This window comes from Lagopus leucura, unplaced genomic scaffold, assembly GCF_019238085.1.
Source record: "Lagopus leucura isolate 7727_CA_CO unplaced genomic scaffold, USGS_WTPT01 Super-Scaffold_100004, whole genome shotgun sequence".
NCBI classification, from domain to species: Eukaryota; Metazoa; Chordata; class Aves; order Galliformes; family Phasianidae; genus Lagopus; species Lagopus leucura.
Genome location: NW_024962264.1, coordinates 29,821,750 through 29,842,453, shown reverse-complemented (window position 1 = coordinate 29,842,453; position 20,704 = coordinate 29,821,750). Strand labels below are relative to the sequence as shown.

General features: G+C 40.0%; 1 protein-coding gene across 2 annotated transcripts in view; it reads right to left on the bottom strand.

The window, feature by feature from the left end:
- Positions 1-151: 151 nt before the first annotated feature.
- The window catches only part of MOB1B (MOB kinase activator 1B), a 39,229-nt gene continuing 18,676 nt past the window's right edge, over positions 152-20,704 (bottom strand). For both annotated transcript variants that reach the window (XM_042870940.1, XM_042870939.1), the window contains exons 2-6: positions 19,624-19,790; positions 14,651-14,744; positions 9,384-9,517; positions 6,785-6,948; positions 152-6,189 (exon numbers count right to left, since the gene is read on the bottom strand). In XM_042870940.1, coding sequence (XP_042726874.1) covers positions 6,112-6,189; positions 6,785-6,948; positions 9,384-9,517; positions 14,651-14,744; positions 19,624-19,790 — 637 coding nt within the window. In that variant the 3' untranslated portion in view covers positions 152-6,111. The remainder of the gene's footprint in view (positions 6,190-6,784; positions 6,949-9,383; positions 9,518-14,650; positions 14,745-19,623; positions 19,791-20,704) is intronic.

Sequence of the window (20,704 nt, the reverse complement as noted above, 5' to 3'; positions counted from 1 at the left end):
TGACGTCACGGCGGCGCCTACGAGCGGCCGCGAGGGCCACGGGGAGCGGGCGGACGCGGCTCGGCCCGGCGCTGCGCTGCCGCGGCCCGCGGCGAAGGGAGGGGGAGGAGGCGCGGGCCGCGAGAGAAGGAGAGGCCGAGGGGAGGCGTGGTCAAACACAGCTATTTATTGTCTCTTATAAACAGCCTTCAGCTCTTGTTGAAAAAACCTAGAATTTAAATATTTTGTCCCGTCACGTACTACAATCTGTATACATTATTTACAACTCTCGGACACGGTGCGGATTTTCAGACATTCCGTTGTTGTTACTGTACATCACAAGCCGTTCTCGCTTAACACCGAAATGCCGAGCGGTGCCTGGGAACGGAACATCGGCACAGCGAGCGGACAGTAAGGGCTCTGCTCTCACATTCCCCATTTTGCACCGTCTTTGCTCCCGGACGCTGAAAGACTGTAAACGAGGAGGCTGCGTTAGCGTTGCTTCTGCGCTATTTTGTTTTTCTCCTTCAGAAATGGCCTTCTGTTGAAACCTCACTCTTCCCGCATTCCCCTCTCCCCACGCAGAGGGACGCCGAGCCGGGCAGCGCTGCTCAGACGGCGGCAGAAGCTGGCAGCTTACAAAATAACGAGCTTAGTTTAGTGGCTATAAGAATTAATTTCCCCTAAAAATACTCTAGGAACGATTCAGGGAATTTGTTTCTAAAGCAAAAGCAATCCGATGTTCACCTAGACTGCAATCTTATCCTGGCTATAAGGAAGCGGAAAGAAAAGCAGGACAGTGCGAAGGTTCAGCACTTACACCAACAAATGTAAGTCTCTTATTGCGAGGTAAGACATCCAGGAAAAGAGGGCAGGCAATCATCAAACTGCTCGTGGCTTCACTAGCGCACTAGTAAAGGAAAAATCAAATAGCAATGAAAGGAAACAAGATTCAGAGTGAAGTGATTCTCAGTGAAAGAAAAGCAAGGAGTCTGCATTCACACTGCACTTTTTAAAACAGTTCAACTAAAAAGGGGGTTATAGACAGCCATAGAGCACTCTGGCAGGTAGGAAGGGGAGGGAGACTGGTAAGAAAAAGAGTCACCCAAAAACATATGTGTTCGGAATAAAATTATGTCACGTGGTTCAAGAGAACAGGGAGGTGAGAAACAGAAAGGAACAATCTCAAAGGTACATAAAGTCCATAGCAGCAAATAGGTATCCTTTACCTGTTAAAGGAGCATCAGGGAGACTGGAGCGCTCAGTCCTACATACTGAATAAGGACAGCGCTCCTTTCTATCTGGAAGTAAAAGCTGAAATTCAAAGCTCCACATTGCATAGTAAGCAGTTAAAGAAAATTAGTACTTGCAGACGGGCTGTCAGCCCTTTGAAACCTGTTTTCTCCTCTCAGCTACCTGCAACAGCAAAATGTGGCATTTTTAAAATTGCAATTAAAAATCAGCTTGCATCTCTGACTTGAATGTAAAAGACACAAGCACAACATACCCAACACCATCTCAACAGCGTCAACATTGGCAACAGTGACCGAATGTGATCAACTTCACAGTTTGTCCCATCCTGTCTAGAGGTAGATGACCTCCTGAAGTTACCATCAGAATCACTGACATGTTCAGCATGCTGGTAGCTGACAAACACCCCAAACAGAGTTTAAGGACATCACTGACTGGAAGGCCTCGGCAAGCACTGGCAGCCCATCAACACTTTCTGCTCCCAGTGACAATGAAGCAGAGAGGCTTTGTTTCAAAGCGCTCGTGACACGTAACAGAATCCACCTGTAACATGGGCCCAAAGCAGCAGATTTTCTTCAGGGTTCATTTCTCTGGGTTTTATATGGGAGTGAGGTGTCCTCCCCCCAGACAATGCACTGTTTTATAAACACATTCAATCTATTCAGATTCAGCTTGTAAAACATGACTTTTGCGTAGCATTTTGATGTGCCCTTACATCAAAAGTGTAAACACACATGAACTTCTGGTCCCACAACTTTTTGAAGAAAACAAAACAAAAATAAAAGCTGCAAATATAAACAGCATAGGAATGCTGAATCCCAAATACTGCATACATATCATTAATGTTGTTGTTTTCAAGCGTTGTATAATTAAACAGTGTGTTCATACTGCTGTCAGACAAATCAAGATCTCCAAGCTTTTATTACACACCTAGAAACTGCTCTGTAAAACTGCTTTTACTGGCAGATACTAAATACAAAAAGATACACCATCCCTTTAAGACTAATACTTTTTATAATACATTCAAATTCTTATTCAGTGAACTGCAGCAGAAGCCTCTGAATTTCTAGAATTGGAAGCTTTAAAAAAAGAAAAAGGAAGGAAAAAAAAATGCTCCTGAGTGGAAAATTAGGTGAGCAATTGCAGTGGCATCAATCACAGCAAATCCTCACTTCTAAGTATTCTTTTTTCAACACAGAAACTGGTAAGACAGCTTTAAATCTGATGGAGAATATCTCTTGTTTAACACCTTGGTGCAGACTTGTACCACTCTCCGGTCTCACTGCAATGTGATAACAAGGGCTCTGGCGCTGGCTGAAAGGCTCCAAGAAGCATTATCAGCTCTGAGAATGCACGCATGCAGCCTATGAGCAGCACTGAATCAACTCAGCAAAGAGTTTTCACTGGCAATTTTATCAAACTTTTACTATCAAACTGCATCTGCAGCACCCTTCACGCTTCTGTAGCTGGATGCCGATCTCCCTCTCAAGCTTGAAAGTTTCAGTCATTAAACACTTCTCAGATAGAAGTATGTATAAAAGGCTGCGTGTGCAAGATGTTCTGAATTCAGCTTCCTGCATGACTGAAGTCCATTTAAAAAAAAGCACATTTTAAATTTAGGAGCTAAGCTGCTTTTACATTGTCAGGAGGATGCTCTCCACCTCCATAATTGCAATGATGTCAGTCTTTTGTGTTATTCATTCCCGAGCTAACAGAGCCCTCCAGTCCTCCACCCAGAGCTAGCTACAGCTCCCCAGTCAGGCTCACGGTCACATCCCAATTAGATGCCACTATCTTACTCAGTTACAAACAAGTTTGCAGCTGAAAAGATGTCATGAATGACGCACACCGTCCCCATAAGTACTGCATTCCCAGCTGCCACACAGCACCAAAAAAAAAAAAAAAAAAGTAATAAATGGGCAAAGGACTCTTCCTGCAACTTTCCAACAGATGGGAGATTTCTTGCTCACGGGAGCTCTTTCTTTCTTAGCAGCATGTTGTTCATCTCCTGACAGCAGCATTTAGATGTTAGACCGCCAACTGAGTCTTCTACTGGCCAACAAAATTTTATGGGGCTGTCTACCCGATCAGGTATGTCTTGTGAACAGCAAATCTGACAAAAGCATTGAGGTGAATACTGCAGCTGTAAGTGGCTTGCCCAAGTAAAAGGAAATGGTGTTCGTACCTCTTGTTTGCTTTTGCCTTCAGTTGTCTTGTACCCCCACAGTTCTTTTTCTATCACCCAACTTGCTGAAGAGTTATCAGATACTAGGCACCTCTCTTCTTTATCTCCCAGGTATACGTGTACACATGGGAGAGTCAAAATTGTCACTGGCTGAGAAGGGGTAAGATCTTACTCTTTTCAAACTTGGAATTTGTCAAAATATTTGAGGGAAAGCTCTCTTTGCATCATCAGCCTGACCCACCTTATTCTTCCAGTGTGGACTGTGATCAATCCAATCCAGTGCCAACTCTCAGCATAAAGAAAAATCATGCAATTTCCTTTGATAGTCACACAATTAGGAAAATATCTTCATCCTGTGTGACATAAGAAGCTGAAACAGAGTAAATACAATTTTCTTGTGTCTTTAACTTACAAGCAGTTTCTATTGGACAATGATCTTGTCCTGCAGAGGTGCCAAAATATATTCTGTTTTTTGAACTTCAATGAAGCTTCTAATGAAGCCAAGTACTATCTGAATTACATAGGCTAAACTGCAGCTATTTGCAAGCAGTTACTGTACCTAACATATACTGTAACCAAACCTAAACTCATATGAACACTACTGCATGACTACTCTTCACCACTCTTCAAGACGACAGCTTGTTTCCATTACAAAATGAAAAGCTGTGAAATGAGCACACAAGGCCATTTCTCTATTTCAGTCTAGGTCGTCTTAACTGTTCTTAAGCCAGGTCAGAAGGGAAAGAAAAAAAAAAAAAAAAAAAAGAGACAGAAGTTACAGAAGTTTAAACTGATTTTCATTCTGACTAGGAAATTCAACTCCATTGAAGAATAACATTGTTCTTATAATAAGTTATAGATGATTCTGAAATATATTATTTAAACTTAAAAATAATGATTCTAGTCGCTAAAATGAACATATATTTGTTATTGTGCTTAAATATTTCTTAGCTGGCTATATTAATGGCCACTTACATATTTTGCAGGCTTGTGTTTTCAGTCTAGCAGAGGCACCCAAAGCATATGTGTAACTTCTCTGCCATACACCAACCTTGGCTTCAGCTGTACATTTTTTAGTTTTAAGAGTTACTTGGGTCATATACACAGCTCAATTGATTCATTCACATTACTAAGGTCCAAAAAAGGTGCTGTAGCAGTCTCAATCTAGCCAAGCCTGGCAGTGTTAATCATCTAGTGCATTATATTTGGCAACTAGTGATATCATGGGATAGCATACTGCAGAACCTAATGCAGATTTCTTTGTATCCCAAATACAACAGCTTTGACAAGGCCTGTAAATAAACAACAGACATCTGGGCAATGCGAAACCAGACACTGATGTAGTTGCAGCAAAGATTTCAAAGCCACTGTCTGTGGATCATTCCAGAAGTTAACTTGCCACAAGCCATTCTTGTGTCTGGTTTGAGACAACAGAAGGACAGGAAGGCAGAGAGACTAACACAGGTGAGGGAAGGAGACATTTTGGTTCTGTTCTCTCAGGAATGAAAGATGCACTTGCCAAATCATAAACCACTGATATGTTCCAATTACTTTTCCAAAATTCCATAGTTCTTTGGAGACAAGTAACAATTTTAAGTGGAGAAGAACACTACTGTGCTAACATTAATCCTAAATGATCCACAAAATTATTTTCCCTTCAAGATACATTCCCTACTGTAGAAAACACTGATCAGAGTTCCTTCACAGAGCTGGGCTTTTTATTTCTAACTTAGGAACATCACCTCATGAGTTATTTTTCAAAGCAGAGTTTTCTTAGTACTACTCCAGTGTACTTTTGATAGTAACTACCTTCCCTAACTGTAGCTGTGCAAACTGACAATTCATTTGGCAAATACTTGGAAATCGAATGGAGGTGCCTGACTTGAGGTGCTATTTTATTCACATGTTCAAAAAATAAGAGCAACTATGAAAAGCAAAAACCAGTGCAACAGACATTAACTATTTGCTAACCACAGGTTCTCTATAATTTTGACACCACCTTCTTCATTCTGATTTGGTGACTAGAACTTCATTGTCACTTTTTGTTATAAGAAATATCTAGTTTTGAAAAAATCTATATTAATCTCTCTAAAAAAATAAGACAAATATTTGTATTAAAAGCTGGAGATCATCGATTTAAGTAAGTTATGGCTTTTTTTACTGTAAGTATTTATATATATATGTATATATATATATATATTTTTTTTTTTCCTAAAACAAGTATCAGTAAGTATCCTGGATGTTAGTTCATATTTTCTGTTTCCAGCAATGTTCAGTATTGTATGTGCTTTGCACCTCAGAAGTGAGTCTGCCAAGGCACTTAGAGAATATAAGGAAGTCTTCCAGGGACTTCATTAGAATGGGCTACCATTGACACAATACAGAACCCATCCACCAGCAGAGTCAAACCCCCAGCCAAGCATGTTTCCTTTACAAACACTCAGCACCTGCTAAAATTCCACAATGAATAACTATCAAAAAAAAAAAAAGCTATTTACTGCATGTCACTAACAGACAAAAGATTTCCCCTAATAAAAGCACAGAGAGTAGATCTTGGCTGTTAGGAATAACAGCACAGGTTTTTCTTTTGTTTTTAAAAAACAAATGAACAACAGCAAAAAAAAGAAACCAAAAAAACCAAACATATACCACACGCTTGCTTAAAGAAACAAGTGACTTAAAAAATCCTCTTCCTTTTATCTGTCCTTAGAGGTGAGTTTTTCAATCAGTTCTTGAAGTGGTGCAAGCTCTCTTCTGTCAATAAGGTTGAATTCCTGTAATAGGGTTGGGGAAAAAGACAAACATACACTTTTAATCGTGTAGCTCAAGAAAGAAGTGTGATCCAGACAGAATTCATTTTACAGGCTCTTCATGATCAGGCCTTGCCACTGCAGCATCTTCTGTCTACTTGTTATTATCTCCATAGCACGGTTTAACTGCCTAAAGCTTTTTCTTTTACCCCATTTAAGCAGAGCAAACATGCTAAGAAGCTGCCCTTGGCTGAGCAACCAACAAAGGGAGAAAAATGTAATTTTGTAGCAGGAATGCTCTTTTCAGTCTTCAATCAATAGTTTCAAAGACTGTCCTCCCTCTTTCTTCTGTAAGGAATTACCGTTCTACTTAATTATTTGATAGTGAATACTTTATGGTATTCACTTTGGTAGCAAATGAACACTTCACTGAAAACTTTTCAATTCCTTGAATACTTCCAGCAGTAAATATACATACAAATACAATGAGACATTTAGAGCCTTACAGGTATCTACTCTATAAACATACCAGCTGTTAAGAAAAAGAATGAGTGTTACTTTGGTAAATTATTTTTCCGTTTTATTATAACTGTAACTATAATGTTCCTGCCACGCTTACCTGAACAAAAAATATAAAGTGCTTGAAGGATGTGTTAAGATGTGCCTCCTCCTGTAGCTGAATCACTGGATCAAAGTGCTGGTGATAAATGTGAGCATAAACTCGGAAGAGGCGCTTTAAAATCGTCTTTGCCACTGACATGAAGTTCTTTGGGAACGGTACACCTAGAAATAAGGAAACAGATGAGTTACTTTCAAATGCCTATGCCACGTTCATTTATTTTGAAAGCCGCTATAACCCAACCTGATTTCTTGGCTCCAACTGTATCTTTCACAGAGTGTTACATTTCACTCAGCAATTCTGTCTGCAAACTACATGATGTACTTGGACTGACACACAATGACAAGTTCGTTAGAAGACCACAGGGAGATGATATTTCTCTCCCTCTTGTGATCCAGTGGCTTATGAACTCATACAAAACAAACTGGACTACATTTCTACACTGAACCCACCTAGCTACAGCTTCCATCTTCTCATGTATCAGGATAGTTCCTTGCAGAACTTTCTCAGACTGAGCATCTCCTTGCTGTGTGGATGGATTTAGATGCTTAAACAGAGGCATCTAATACAAACACATAAGCCCTCTTAGTACCTGCTGGCCTCTGACTGCCAATGCAGATAAGTGGAAGTCTCCTGCAGGCTCTGAGTCTCACTGAAGGCCCTATGCAAGTGTCAGAGATAACACAGGATACCTTTAAGTGACACCAGATGACTGTGTAAGTAGCCGAAACTCCCTTTTAGCATTAGCAACTTGTTGTTTTTCAGTTCTCTTTGCTAGAGCGAAGTAAGAAAAAATGCTCTCTTGCAGCTTCATGAACAGAAGCTGTACTAATATTGAACGCATATTGGAACATTCATAAAATGCTCTCTTATGTGCCTCATGAAGAGACCGTTTCCATCCAGCCCATTACCACCTCCTAGCCTGAAGCTACTGCTTTCTTCCCTATTGCTGAGTAATTCTGACACAAGCTCTTTTCAGTCATTTCAGTGAAAATGACATAGGACGTGTAAAATCAGCTTCAACAGTAGCTCTTCATCAGTATACAAGTCACTGGGAGCAATAATCTATTTAGCCAACACATTCACAGACTAAAAAAAGACATTTATCAACCACCTAAGTAGATTAAGCCTGACTAACTTCTCATCACGTAACAGATTTGCCAGTCAGCTTAGTTCTTCTGGAGTCTTTCCAATTTGTGAAGTCCTGTGTGAAGGCCAGAAGCCAAAGCTGTATGCTGGTGGTTAATCATGATCTCAAAAATGCTTTCAAATACTGAAAATACAATTTCCATACTCTATTAAGGCTTGTCCTGCTTATATATACACATCACATTTCCAACATTGGCCACAGCATCACATGGAAAGTTCATTTTTAATTGCTTATCCACTGCAGCCTTTAAGTCCCTTTTCACATCATTGCATTTCAAAAATACATACCATTAAAACAAAAAAAGTCTTCACAGAAATATAAGCTGCAGAGAAAGATCAAGTCCTGATGTAGTTTTTTAAGCACCACTTTAAAACAAACTGTAAGTATTCAATATAATTCCTTTTAGTAGCAGATTTATACCCCAGCTCTGAACTTTACGCTGAAACACTAAAATAACTGGCACAGGAAGAGAAGATACTGTGCTCACATCTACGGAACAGGGAGTGTTTAGATTTCTGTCACTTCTTCCCAAACTAACCAGCTTTCTTTGCATATTTGTCTACTGTAAGCAAAAACAAATGCTACTTGATTCTGACAGGTGGCCCTGTTTCTCTGAATAAGCTTATTGAAATGCATTAAATGCCTCAGAAACTATTAACAAAATACAAGCAATTAAGAGATCTCCCTCCCTTTCTCCACAATGGATCATAAGCCTATGAGCATATCTGTACTGGAAAACTGCCAGTTAGGAGCCTAGAACAAACAGTCCTTCATGCCTCCAACAAGATTTTCTTCTTGTTGTCATGTCAGAATCAGTGGTTGTTCATTATTTTCCACCTCTTTTTCTGAAAAAAACACTCCTAAATATATATCTCCCATCTCCATTTCAAAAGAAAATAAAATCATGCACTTAGGATCAAAAATGCGATCCAGCTTCTTTAGAGGTAATGGCTAAGAGAAGTTCCCAATGATAGAGTAAGCATCCTTCCTTCATTGAAGATCTGCTAATTTGCAGCAGTCTACTGGCCATAAGATATAGAGACCCTCCTACTTATTTTTAAGGAAACAAACCACCTTTTCTAATATTAAAAAAAAAAGATTTTATCAGAAATGACAGTTAAGTAGAAACAATACTTCCTGCATCAGAGTTGGCTAGCTGTTTATTAAAAATATTAACACATGGGCTAGAGATCATGTACACATTAGTTTTACCTTAACAGATAAGAGCACCTTTCCAAACATAGAATCACAAGGTTGGAAAGGACCTACAAGATCATCTAGTCCAACCATCCTCCCATTACCACTGCTACCACAAGCAGTATAACATAACGTTACCCTCACAGCTGTCCTACTCGAGAAGAGTCACATAGGATACGTTTCAATGCTACAAGACTTGAATATTTCTGTACAACCATAATCCAAATACATTGTTCAATGTTACTTGTTTACCTATTTTAGAAGGAAATAGCGTTTCATCATCCAGCTGATCCTGGACCCAAGTCATCAGGTAATCAATGTACTTTGGCGCAGAGCACTTAATTGGTTTCTTTATGTTTGTCCCATCTGCCCAATGGTACTCGTACCTGGGTTGGGACAGCAACAAGAAGACATTTCTTAATACAGGTGAATCATTCCTAACACAGCCTGGGAAGACGCTCTTCCTGCACCACTCCTCATACCAACACCCTCCCACAGCCCTTCCTTGAAGCTAAGGTCCAAAAGCTGCCAATGTAATCTGCAGCTGCTCCAGACCCAACCTGCAATCCTTCTTTAGCAAGCCACCATAGCCTGTGAAGGCTTCCAAAAACTTCCTTTTTCACAGCCACAACACATTCATCCCACACTCCTGCCAAAAACATGTCAACCTATGGTTAAAGCATCTCTGTACATCAAAAAGCTGCTGTAGGAGTAAACCTCTAAATTGCACACAGGGCACTTCTGCTTGAAAAGGCAACAGCTACTTTTCCTTTCTTCAAAGCAGCTTGGGTTGCTTTTGTTTGTTTGTTTTTAAAGGAAAAAAAAAAAGACTGTAACTTGTTGAAATGAAATATCAGAAAATTGCATTAAATTCTCCACTTGAAATTAGGCTTACAGGTTTTGCCTGACAACCAAACTACATTGGTTCTTGCCAGTGTTCCTAAATTATGATTGCATTAAGAGACTAGGAAGAGATTCAGATGTAAATTAATGCCAAGTAACACTATTTAAGAACTCAAAGCAAGTATAAGGTGCACTTTAGTAAACAGTCTCGAGGAAGCTTCTAGATTAAGTAGTTGTCCTTAGGCAGCACCTAATAGCTTAGCATTACCATGCAGCACACAAACTACATTCCAAAAGTCTTGGTATCCAGATATACCACCTATTCACTGGGTAGTTTCAGGATGTGTTTTAGCTTAGTTTTTCCTATCTGTAAATAAGGTGGCATCACGCCTTCACAAAACACTGGCGTCATCATGGAGCAATATAAGGTGTACTCTTCTTATTTTTCCTCTATTTGTAAGGCTAATAATGCTGACGCGTAGCTTATTTAATGAGTAGACTCCAGCTTCATTCATTTTACAGGTACCATTTGAACCCGTGGCATTATAAAAGCCATGGAAAACTATTAAACAGGAGGAATTTGCATGCACAAACAGATATAAACAAGTCCTCATAAAATTAGAATGGAAAAGATTTTTTGAGTGACTAGGGGAGTGTAATCCACACAAGTCCAGACATAGGAGAAGACAGCTTATCTTGGGAACACATAGCTGGAAAAAGGAAAAACCAACTATATTTGATGCTCAGAGTCTGACAATATCAGCTTTCAAGTGAACCACAGCGTTCCTTTCTATTTCTTGCCAAGTACCAATGTGCAGGTCTTAATATCCCCTGCCAAACTGTAACTTCTGAGCAGGTTTGATTGTGTTTTTTTTTAAACCCACATCTGCTTCAGGCCAGGCAGCCCTGCTCAGTCAGCCAGCCAGCAAGCCCAGCCTGAAGCAAAAGGGACTGCTGAGCTCTGTAGCTCCAAAATCCTCCCAAAGGAATAAATGCCCAGTGGGTCAGGATGGCTGCACCTCCCATTTTTTTTACTAATAAAAAGTCAATGACAAGGGCGGTACCATCAGGTCACTCATGCTTTTACAGCAAACACGTACACCAGATAGAAGATCTGTTTAAAAGATTTCAAAGAGATGCTATTTCTGGTCAGTACTTTACATGGAGGATAACATGCTCAACTGTTATATTTCAGTACAGCTGTGCCCTACCACAGTGTTTGGGCTGTAAACACTGCTATCTGAACTCTACCTGACTATGTGCTCTTAGTATCAGGGAATGGGAGTACTGGGAAAGATCTTCTATTTTGAAGACTATTCACATCATTTTACGCAAGACTTAACCATATCTAATTGATTTGTCTTGAAATTTTAACAAATCTGGTTTTGTGAGAACAATAACTGAAGAAACATTTTCACTACACACAAATTTTACAATTGTGAGTGTGCTGCTAACAATTGTATTAACAGGTCTTATTTTTCTAATGGTAAGAAATCAGAAGGTCTGAAGGCATTTTTAAATCATGTCTCAAAATACATGAGAAAATTCCATACATACTGAACAGACACAGCATTTCTAGCATGAAAAAAAAATTAAGTTAAAAAGAATAAGAAAAAAAAAATAATCAGTATTCCTCACCACCTAGCATTAACTCAATACAAAGATTTAAGTGTTAATAACCCAGGACAAATACCAACGCTTAGCTAAGGTGCCAGATTCGTACAGAGAAAGTAAAATAACAAGAGAAAACCTAAGCTAAATGCTAGCTCTCATCCAAATATTCCAGATCCCTTAGAAGCCTGCTCTCCCTGCATTTTTTAGAGGGAGAAGTGCCACAGAATTACCTTTAAAGTAATACAGCTCTTAAGAAACACCAAAGACATACCCTGACAAAAGTGAATACAAGCTCCCTGCACGCAGCGGGCGTGTAACCTTCACCAAGTCAAAAGGCACAGAGCGTCAAGAAAAGGCAAAAGGAGTAACACTGCTGGGAGATGTGGGCCATTTCACTGACTTGATTCATTGGTTATTTCTTTACTTATTGGTAAGGATGCACTGGGCAGAAGACAGCACATGAACATTTGAAGATGGTACATTGTAACCATGGGGGATTTAAGAGAAGCTGTCCAGAGTGTTATTTGAAATCCAAGCTTAGAAGCACTGGGAACCTACAAACCTCATGACAATCAACACGTTCTCACCACCACTAAGAGTGAGCTTAACAATCTCAATCAAAAGCCTAAACGTGGATTTCAGAGCCTCTGTCCAGTAATCCTGCTTTGAAAAATGCACCAACTGTGTCCTTCCCCCTTGCTTCTACAATTTACTACAGAGGGAAATAAATACCCTTGCACCACAGTGCTCAGTATATACATTACTTTTATGCAAGTTCTTAGCATATTTATCACGCTTGTTGCATTGATGGTGATATAAGGATAGTAAGAAATGATAATCAACTTCAGTTCACTTGGGTAGAAAGTGTTTGGTCTTGCAAATGTGAAAAGAGTGGAACATTATCATGAGAAACCATGCATTTTGGAACAAATCAAACAATTTTCTCAAACAATTAGACAACGACTTGTGCAGCAGGCACAAGAGATCTCTTTTTGATCTTTATGTCAATCCTTTATTAACTCTGTTAAACATTAATTCGGCAATCTTTCCAACACAGAGAAGTCCTAAAGAAATTTAAGGGACCCCACAGCAGATAATGCCTCATGTCAGCATTTCCACTGGGAATATGTAGCCCTGAGTCTGTAAAATACCAATGTACTACAAACTCAAAGTAATTAAACAGAAAGGTTTGTGTGTGGATGCAATTATACCCGCTTGTAAGTGACATACAGGACTTAACTTGCAGAGAAAACAAATAAATAACAGGAAATTTAAGACTGTAAAGTCAGAGTGCTTGGTGCTTTTAGTTCTCCCCACACTACTGCTGCCTAACCTGTTTCAAGTGACTTCATGGAATTTGTTCAGCTAACCCATGCTCTTCTATCTGAAACAGACAAGTGCACAGTAATGGTGGCAGCTCAGCTGTGGCTGTAAGCAGTCAGCAATCTTCAGCCTAGCAGCATTAAGGAGCTCATAAAACTCAATGTCTTGAGCCAGAAGATAACATGAAATAGAGATAAGAAACAGGAAAAAACAAACAAACAAACTGTAAATATCAGTGCTGTTATGCTAACGTGGTTTCTACTACTGCCTCCATAATCAAAATTCTGCAGATCACCTTTAACCTGAAGAGTGGCCATGCTCATTCAAACCAAAAGCACAGTGCTCACTCCACTGCCAATCACTGCAGCCTCACCCATCTCTGTTCCGGTGACTGCCTGGCCTAAGTCCCTTCCACCACATGAACACTTTGGACCCTCTTTTGCAAAATCCATTCCTGCTCACAAGTAGGGCTGCAGACTTTGGGGAATGCTTTAAAAATCCTACAGATAAGTCCCATCTGATTAAAAACTTGGCAGAATGTATTTCCTAGCCTCTAGCGTCTCTTTTCTAGCTTGCTTCATACCTGCTCGAGCACTACATAAGTTTCTGTCAATGGCTGTCAGTCTCTTTGGAGAGAAATAAATTGTTTAGACTGGCAGTCAGAAAGCTAAGCACTAATTAACCTCCATCCCCATGTAACTGCTTCTCATCAGTCAAACAATAAAGCAAACAAATATTTTCATGTTCTCATTTAATAACCAAGAGCCTGTTCTGCATGCTGAAGCATAAAACAGACAATGGGCTATGTCATTGCACAAACTCATTCCAAAGTTCATTTGTATAATAGTAAACTTCTTTCTTTTGCATTTTCACCCCCTTCCCTATTTTGCAGCAGCACATCTGCCTGCCCACACTGCTTCTGGCGTTCTGCAGCAGCCATCATTAGTTTAAGAACACAGCACCAAACGTTTCCTTGGTCTGGCTGTTTTCACCTTGCAGAGTTCATACCCTCCCATTCCCAGCAGCTCTCCCCCCAGCAGCTCTCTTTTCCTTGCCCTCAGCTCCCCACCTTGCTGCCTTCAGACAGTAACAACATACATCCTTAGAAAGCAGGAAAAGGTGGAGAAGAGAACTGTTTTTCTTTGTTGCTTATTTAAGATTTTAATGTAAAAAGGAAGCATTGCTTTCCCATCTTTACTTGCTTACAAATTCAGGTATTCTCTCCGAAAAACACTAGGAAGCTGAAGAGCAAACAAAAACACAATGCTGGATGCCTGCACGAAGGCGAAAGCATAAGCAACAATCAAGGAAGTGAAACTTCACTGAGTGAAAGGGCAGGGAATTCTTACTCAGACTACTCAAACCTGATGCCAAGTTTCTTTCAACAGTACCTAGTCAAACACCTCAAAGAAAGATTTTGCTTATTCCTAGTTGAATGCTTGCAGATGAAAGCATCCAGTCTTAAATTAAGGACTCGTTAACATTTCAGAACAAAAACAGAAAGCAGTTCTGATGGTCAGGCTATTTCCCAGGCTAAATAAAACAATTACTATAAAAAACTTTCAATTCCCTAGTCCCTTACAAAGGGTCAAGCTTTTTCTCTCCACACATAACAAAAGACGACATCCTTTCTACTCACAAAGGTTATCGTTTCTCTGGCACTCAGCTGAGCCAGACTCTTTCGAATGCAAAATCATCTCAAGAATTGCACACTGAACAATGAGTAAAAGTGATCTTACTTCGGGCCAGCAGACATCACGGGACAACTCTCCTCTGTGCAGAAGTCCGTAATGGTTCCATAGAGCATATTGATCTGGTTGAAGAAGTCAACAGCTGCAAAACATGTAAATCATTCATTATTACTCTGCAGTTTAATTGCAAAACAAACTTCCTACAGCCTGAACTGTAAAACATATGCTGCTGAAAACGGTCCTGGATTATTTGTCATGATAAAACCTCATTAATACTTCTTTGTATTAGAAAGAGATCCAGAACAGTTCTTTGTTGCAAGAATTCTTTAACTGTTCTCTATAGCAAAATCTTCATTTGAAAAAAAAAAAAAAAAAAAAAAAAAAAAAGGAAAGGGGTAAAAGAAAGCTGTAATTTACTCTTCTAAATGTTTAGTGTACCTTATTAGAATCCCAAATTCTCCTTGCAGGTCCATTAACAACAACAAAAAAAAGTGCAAGCTTCTGAAGTACAGCAACTGTTATCTAGCTGCTGACCGTGATGTCCTTCAGGATTTCTATTCCAAAAGACTGTCTTTCCAACGAATATTTATGCTATGTTCAAACCAAAAATGGGTGGTGAGGTGTGGGGTATGCAAGGCATATGGCCACAACATCACACGACTTCTATTCCTTTGGTTAGTTAATTAACACAAATTAATATGTAGTTTACAAAGTTTTCTCATTTGCAAACCATCCTTGGATATTTCTGTTGAAGAGCTGCTCTCTAAGTTTCATTTTAACAGTCTACTGCTGAATTACTGTAATAAAAGGCCAGAAGTGAACATATCTAACAATTCCCATTGTTCTCACTACTGTAAATAGATGTTCAAGAACTTAGAGCTCTTTGAAAGCAAGGCCCTTCTTCAGTGGTCTTACAGCAGATAAAGTTTTTAGGAATCGTGTGATCAGTTTCTAAAAGCCCACTTCAACTCCCTTCAGAGAATGGCCCCCCTGTGCACCTGTTAGAGAGCACAGCATCTTACCAATAATTAACAATGGATGCCATGGGTTAAAATTGCAGAGGGACCAACATCGAGCTCTAGAAAATTAAAGCTGAATTCTTACCATTAAGACCAAGGTTCCAATGTAACAGTTTTATTAAATACTTCCACCTGCTTCGTTCTGCAGCCACTCCTGTTAACTTCTGGATGAACCCAAGTAATGCAAGCATACAGGAACCTAAAACTTGTGTGAGCAGCTTTGGTGTCCTTACTCATCTATCTCGTGTTTTCATCATGTGCAGGGATGAAATTCAGCAATAACATGAAAACAAAAAATAAGCGTGGTAGAGCTCAACTTCTATTTAACTACAGTGCTTTGCAAATTTAACCATTCCACTGACATGCTCTCACCCTGAAAGAAATCACAGATGAAGTATAAATGGTCTGAACGCCCCGGTGCTCAGTCTGCACTATACTGCTCCTACTGCTTTGAGCACCAGGCCTTCCACTTCTACAAAAGGAGCCTTTCCAGGTACAATTTTGCAATCATATCTGCAAGGCGGATCCTCACAATGGGAAACTGGTACATAGACTGAGCTCAGCATGACTTCAGACTTAAGTTTACATCAGTGTTACCTATGTGTTACCTGCCAATACAGGGTGCCAGTGGCAAATTGCTTCTTTATTGAGATAAATGTCAGGAATACTCGAATAAAATCCTTTAATATTAAATAGGCACTGTATAACCAAGATGTTATAATTGCAATATAATCAAAAGAGTAAGGCAAAGCTGTATAATCAAGATGTTATAATTGCAATATAATCAAAAGAGTAAGGCAAACAAGGATCACAAAAGAGAATAAGTAGAAGAGCTTACCCTTGGGTTGAGCTCACTAGAAGATATCAAAGAGGAGGATCTCCAGAAGAGATCCTTCCCCTCTGGTAGCCAGCTCTTAAATAGGTCCAGGAGGGGTGGAGCCTGGCTCCACCCCTTCCGGTAGCACAGGTGAATTGCCTTCACCTGTGCTCCTCTGGCTGACTCTTGGCTCACCTCAGGTGATCAATCAGAGGTTCAGGCCGTGACTCAGCAGTTCCCATACAAGGCACACATTATCCAAACTAACAGATAAACAAATCTCTTCATTCTGATCAAACAGGAATGGTTTTCCTGAAACCAGTCTCAGCAGTAGGTAAATAGACATGTTTGTCTTAACTTAAAAACCAACATTTTTAAAGTCACTGGTTCCAGAAGAGAGCAGTGAATACTCATAGAAGCAATGTGCAGGACCTGGTAGAACGGGCATACAGTCCTCTCAATCTGGTGCTATGCCAAAGAGGAGCGAGAGCCCTACTTTGCTGTCAACCCAAATTCACATTATTTGCTTTTATCTACAGAAAATTACAGTTATGCTGTAATGAGATGTAGGTTGACATCTTCACTGTAAACACCAGTAGATACTGTATACCATTAAAGTAAGCGATGGCTAAGGGAATGGGAGGGCTGAATATGGTATGTATCATCACTGATTATTCAGGAACATAAACATCTAAGATTACATGCACATCATGGCAGCGAATCCCAGCTGCTGTTCAGCAGATGCAGGATATAAAGCTAAAACTGCGCCGCACAACTTCCCAGGTACCAAAAGAGGGAAGTATATAAAAACCTCTATGGCAGGCACCTGCTGCTGTTCATTTCCAGCAACAAAACATGTCTTTCTCTTGCAAAGCAACAGCAAAAAAATGATATGACAACATTGAGAATGGTTGATAAAGTTACAGATGACAAGGAGGGCCTCTAAAGCCTCTCTGGGCGTGCAATGGGAACACACTGCCCACAGCACTGTGTGACATTCAACACTGCAGAGGCAGCAAGAAGCAGTTAAATGCAGCCATTGTTTTTTTTATGTGTACACAAGAACTGTTAATTAAGTTTCCAATCGCTGCTCCCAGTAGAAACCACAGACCAGCATTTGCTCTGGGGCAAGCGTGTTCAAAAAACCCACATCTTTGACAAGATGACTGATTATTGCAAATCCCACATTTGCAAGTCTCAAAGTGCCTTGAGACACATCACCCATCCACCACAGTCGGCAGTGTCTGACAAACAAGGAAAAGGCAAGATCCTCTTTCCCAACATCTGTAAAGCAGTACAGTGTCTCTTCACATTTTCGTTTCCTCTTTTTACTCACCATTTTTAAGTTTTGAGGGTTTAGGTTAGCTTTTCAACATTCTTTTCTACTTCAAGTGCACAACGTCTGGTGTACATTTTAATCTGCTGCAAGCATAGATGTGAACTGTACTTCTGAAGTGCTTTTTTAATAGTTTCTCATCATGAAGCCAAATGAAAATCAACTGATCGCACATTTCTCATTTTTCTTTTAAATACACTAACACACTTTTAAAATCTTCATATAAGTCAATTCATTCCCATAAAGCATCTCTAAGGTTAGGAGTTAAGCAAGTAGCACTGGAGCACACTCCTCCTGTGCTCCTACTGTGTGAAGTCGTACACTTCCTAACCTCGTGAAGTATCTCCATCAATGGAAGAGGCTCACAGCTACCATTACCTGGTACTGGGTGTGGTAGACGTAAGTCAGAGAGCATCTAAGGTGCCACTCACTTTTAAAAAATAAAGAATAAAAGGTTGCACCCCCACTGTATTACAAGAAGGCATGAAAGAGGACCACTTCATTACAAAATGCAGCTGTTAGCAAAAGGTAGCTCCCACTCTTCTCAAATGCTTCACTGCCTTTTGCCAGGCAGCTAATTTAGTAGCTAAATCATTTGGGAGATGAAAATCACTGCCACACAACAAAGAGCAGCCACGGAATGAAGGAACCCCCAAAAGGGAAGGATGCAAGTAACATCTCAGGCATCATTAGTAATGCTTACTCATAGAAACAGGCTGGCTCTTTTTCTAGGCAGTTTTGCAGTGCAGTGTGAACAAATTTGTATAAAGAATGGTGTTGGCAGCTTCAACATTCTCTAGAAGGAGTGACAGGTTATATCCCATAGTTAAAAAACTCAAAGGTAGAAGTCAGTATCTCAGGTCACTTCCCAAACATGTCAAAGAACAGAAAGAAACAGACAGAAGTAAAATAAGTAATTAGAAGACATTTAGTTCGTATGTAATTTATACTGCAGTGCACAATTAACACTGTACTTGCAGGCCATGCCACAGACACAAAAGACAAGGAAATACCCAGATAAGGCACAGTCTGTGGCAACCAAAACCCCATACAAGCTACAGAGCACAATGCAATTTCAATTAATCCATTCTTAAAGGGTAAAAGGAAGGCAGCAAAATCATGCTGCAGGGAGAAGGAGAAGGAAACAGTCAGGCAATCAGAATACACCAATTTGGGCCCCACTGTTTGACCTGCTCTAGCATAAAAAAAAGAGAGCTAGGAAAAGCAGCTTTAGAAGAGTTAAAATCAAGAGATTTACCAAAGCAAAGGCTCACAATGTGGTAGAAACAAAAGGAAGGGACTAATTTGAGGAATATTGCAAAGATCTGTCTCTAGGTTTGCATCAGGCAGAAGGAAAGACAGGCCACACATCACTGTAGTCTCAACATTTTAGACATGGCCCTCATAGTTACCTAAATTAAGGTTTTATACCTAGCATGTATATGCTTGTCCAAACTATCACGTAACGACTTTGGTTGAAGAGCTTAAACATACTAAGACAGCACAGACAAGCTCTTTTCTAAGAACAGCAGTGGCATTTCTACCTTAACACTTCTTGGTGATCAAGTGCTCACAATTTAACCACTAAGATTTACTTATTTATTTATTTTAAAGACAAGATCATAGTTTTGGAACAAGAAGCTTAAAGAATATTGTCTCTGTGTTGGCATCTGTTCAGCATCTGTTACGTTTAAAGGACAGGACATTCTCCTCTCCCCATTGCAACACGTTTGCAATGCTCTGCACTATCACTAGAAAGAAGTACACAGCTGTCTTCCTACAAGTATCAGCTTTCATTCAGCACCCTCCTCACGTGTGTGAGTGTGTGTGTGTGTGTTAGCCAACTTACTGTTAACTGCAACCCATTCATTTAAGTCTTCACCCTCTGGAAGCATAACAGCCATCCTGAGGTTACCACTTCCAAGTGTTGCCTCGGCATGTTTAAGCAGCTCGTACTGGTGAGATCCCTCTGGAATGTTCTTCTTTGGTTTGAAGGTTTTGGAAGAGCGACTGCCACTGTGAAAGGGAGAGGAAACATTATACAACTTGCAAAAAGGGAAGGAGAAAAAGCAAGCAGTGGACAAGTTGCTCACAAGCACAGTATCAGCATTAAAACACTTTTCCCAACTCCTATGTTTTCGCATCAGAATGTAAATTTAACAAAAACTGGGATGCCGACACAGCAGGTGCTTTGACTCACTTTGTTTAAGCCAATTAAATGATGCTCTGCTCTCTTGCCTTCTCATCTGTTCACCTTAACATTAAGCCAGCTGGACATTTGGGAACATTCAGCTTCCCTTCCCCTTTTCTCAGTAAACTGGATCATAGGCATGATGAGACCAGCAATATTTCCTTCTCCAGACTGTGCACAACCATACATGAAGACTACAGCAGCCCAACCAAGAAGAATCCTCCTCCATTCCAAATAGTCATCACACTTGTTATGGTAACAAAAGTTATCAAATAAGAGGAAAAAAAAACCAACACGTACATTCTAAAGCATCCATTTTCAAGAGATGCAAAATAGCATCCAACCTGCAAAAGCACACTAAAATGGCAGAGCCAGCCTGTTCAGATCGCTGCCTTTTTACATCAAGTATGGTGTGTTAAGTAGGTACTACAAATTTCTTGAAAATAAGCTGCTGTTATCTAGCAACGCATACTTTCCGCAGGCTTGGCTGATTCAGAACAGTATCTTAGCTACTTCAGTTCACCAGCAGTGCATTAGATCCAAACATAAATGTCAAAAGGGGGATGGGACAGCTAAAAATGGCAACATGAAATACATTTTACAACTATCTGGTATTGCTTAGGAACTTAGCTTTTAAGGAACAGCTGCTCAAAAACACGCTCTTTATCTGAAGGATACACACTTCACACAAACTTTCTACTCCACTTTACTCTGGTTTGACAGCACACATCACAGCACA